At 40.7% G+C, this 2908-nt stretch overlaps 1 protein-coding gene across 1 annotated transcript in view; it reads left to right on the top strand.

Annotated features, from left to right (window-relative positions):
• LOC125009175 (butyrophilin subfamily 1 member A1-like) overlaps window positions 1-2044 on the top strand; it is a 17777-nt gene extending 15733 nt beyond the window's left edge. The window contains exon 7 of the mRNA XM_047586894.1: window positions 1677-2044. Coding sequence (XP_047442850.1) covers window positions 1677-1732 — 56 coding nt within the window. The 3' untranslated portion in view covers window positions 1733-2044. The remainder of the gene's footprint in view (window positions 1-1676) is intronic.
• Window positions 2045-2908: the final 864 nt, after the last annotated feature.

Genomic DNA, 2908 nt, shown 5'->3' with positions numbered 1-2908 from the left:
CTATCTATCTATCTATCTATCTATCCATGTCTCTGTCTATGTTTCTTTATTTCTGTCTATGTTTCTTTATTTCTCTCCATCTTTCTTTCTTTCTTTCTTTCTTTCTTTCTTTCTTTCTTTCTTTCTTTCTTTCTTTCTTTCTTTTTTCTCTCCATCTTCTTTCTTTCTTTCTTTCTTTCTTTCTTCTTTCTTTCTTTCTTTCTTTTCTTTTTTTTCTCTCCGTCTTCTTTCTTCTTTCTTTCTTTCTTCTTTCTTTCTTTCTGTCTTTCTTGCTGCCGGCCTGTCTCCTACAGCTGATGGTGTGATGTGTTGTCCTCTCAGTCCTACAGGTGGAGGTGGAGTCAGGGGCGGAGTCTGTCCAGCTGCCCTTCAGAACCACGGAGCTGCCTGGAGACACTAGAGTGGAGTGGACGGACAGAGACTGGAGGAAGGTCCATGTGTATGAGAATGGTTCTGACCGTCCTGAAGAACAGGACCAGATTTATAGAAACAGAACGAAGATGAATGAAAACCTGCTGAAAACTGGAGACCTCAGTCTGACCCTGAAATACCCCAGATATAGAGACTACAACACCTACACCTGTTTAGTCTACGACAAGGAGGGAAAGATACTGAGATGGAAACAAGTGGAGCTCAGAGTGAAAGGTTTGTTTGTTTCTATCTATCTATCTATCTATCTATCTATCTATCTATCTATCTATCTATCTATCTATCTATCTATCTATCTATCTATCTATCTATCTATCTATCTATCTATCTATCTTTCTTTCATTCTCTCTTTCCTTCTTTCTTTCTCTCATCTTCTTTCTTTCTGTCTTTCTTTCTTTTTTTAATTCTTTCCTTCTCTCCATCTTCTTTCTTTCTTTCTTTCTTTCTTCTTTCTTTCTTTTTTTCTCTCCATCTTCTTTCTTTCTGTCTCTCGACCTTCTTTCTTTCTTTGTTTCTCTCCGTCTTCTTTCTTTCTTTCTCTCTGTCTTTATTCTTTCTTTCCTTTCTTTCTTTCTTTCTTTCTTTCTTTCTTTCTTTCTTTCTTTCTTTCTCTCCGTCTTCTTTCTTTCTGTCTTTCTTTCTTTATTTCTATCGTTCTTTCTTTCGTTCTTTCTTTCGTTCTTTCTTTCTTTCTTTCTTTCTTTCTTTCTTTCTTTCTTTCTTGCTGCTGTCTCTACAGCTGATGGTGTGATGTGTTGTCCTCTCAGTCCAGCCAGTGGAGTGGATCAGGGGCGGAGTCTGTCCAGCAGCCTTCAGAACCACAGAGCTGCTGGAGAACACTAGAGTGGAGTGGACACATATTCTACAGGAAGGTCCATTGTATGAGCAAAACGTTTCTGACCGTTCCCGAAAGTCACACATATCAGACCAGATTTATAGAAACAGAACGAAGATGAATGAAGACCTGCTGGAAACTGGAGACCTCAGTCTGACCCTGAAACACCCCACAGATGGAGACACCAACACCTACACCTGTAGAGTCTACGACAAGGAGGGAGAGATACTGATGATTAAACAAGTGAAGCTCAATGTGAAAGGTTTGTTTCTATCTATCTATCTATCTATCTATCTATCTATCTATCTATCTATCTATCTATCTATCTATCTATCTATCTATCTATCTATCTGTCTGTCTGTCTTTGTCTCTAACTGTCTTTGTCTCTAACTGTCTTGTGTCTCCTCTCCAGACAGAGTCCAGGTCCAGGATGTAACATCTCCTCTTATGGCTGAAGAGTCAGTTTGATCAGGTTGTTGATCTTTGATCATTGATCAGTGAAGGATCTGATGGACGATGGATGAAGAGAGGAGGACGCTCTGTCAGCTCCTGGTCCTGGTCTGAAGACTCTTTAAGGATCAGGGTTGGTCAACATGTTTTCCTCGTTGCTCCTAGACTATAGATGTTTGTCCTGATCAGCCGAACACTGAGGACAGATTTAAATGAGTCTTTCAAAACAAACATTTAAAACAGATGAAGAGACAGAAGACTGCAGCCTCCAGAGGAGAGAGTGGAGAGGTTACTGCTGGAATTACAGGGTTAACCAGGAAACCACACACATCCTTTATCGGTTTGGAGACCAAAAAATAGAGTCAAAAGAGAACGAGTCCTGGACCTCATCAGAAACTGAGACAAACTCCATCTGATGATGGAAGATGTTCATGAAATCAACTTTTTAACAGAGTTGCACTGACTTCATCATCTTGTTGGCGGTTTCTGTGTGTCAGTCATCGTCTCGACTCTAGTTATTCTGTTGTGTCCTGCTCTGTTGGTTCTAGTGGACCTCAGTCTGCAGGAACAGATCCCAGTCTGAGAGATCACTCTGATGGATTGATGAGCTCAGAGAACCAGACACAGGACCATGATGATCCTAGAAGGAATGAAGACCAACTGATCAGCTGATTCAGGACGAGGGACAGCTCTGCACTCACAACATGTAGCTTCCTAGTCAGGGATATACTGTGCGACCAGTTTTATCACATTTGCTGCTGAAAGTGTTCAGAGTGAAGAGAAACATGTTATCTATTAGACACAAGTGTGAAGGAGTCGCGCTGGTATCTTCTGTAAAAAAGTAGAGGACGTAATAGGACTCAAAGGGCAGTTGGAAAATCTGTTTATGTTGTCTGCACTTAGTGTTTTCTTGTTGTTGTGTTTTAGACTTTCTCATCAGCTGCTGAGGCCCAAAAACTGTGATGAACGGGCCCTACACATCTTTTTCTAGACCATCTGTTTGGACTGACAGCTGATATTCATTTTCTCTGACCAGGGGCAGGAAGCTTCCTGATTGTTGTTCTGTGTCGTCTGTTATGTTGTGATCATGTTTTGAGTTCCTGTTTTACTTTGTCAACTCTCTTAAGTTTCCTGTCTGTGTCTCTTGTTATTAATTGGTTTATCGTTGTGGGGGTGATGTCATTGTCCTATTAG

This window comes from Mugil cephalus, chromosome 1 (genome assembly GCF_022458985.1).
Source record: "Mugil cephalus isolate CIBA_MC_2020 chromosome 1, CIBA_Mcephalus_1.1, whole genome shotgun sequence".
Classification (NCBI taxonomy): Eukaryota; Metazoa; Chordata; class Actinopteri; order Mugiliformes; family Mugilidae; genus Mugil; species Mugil cephalus.
The sequence above is the reverse complement of the archived record's forward strand: the minus strand, read 5'-3'. Positions and strand labels throughout refer to the sequence as shown.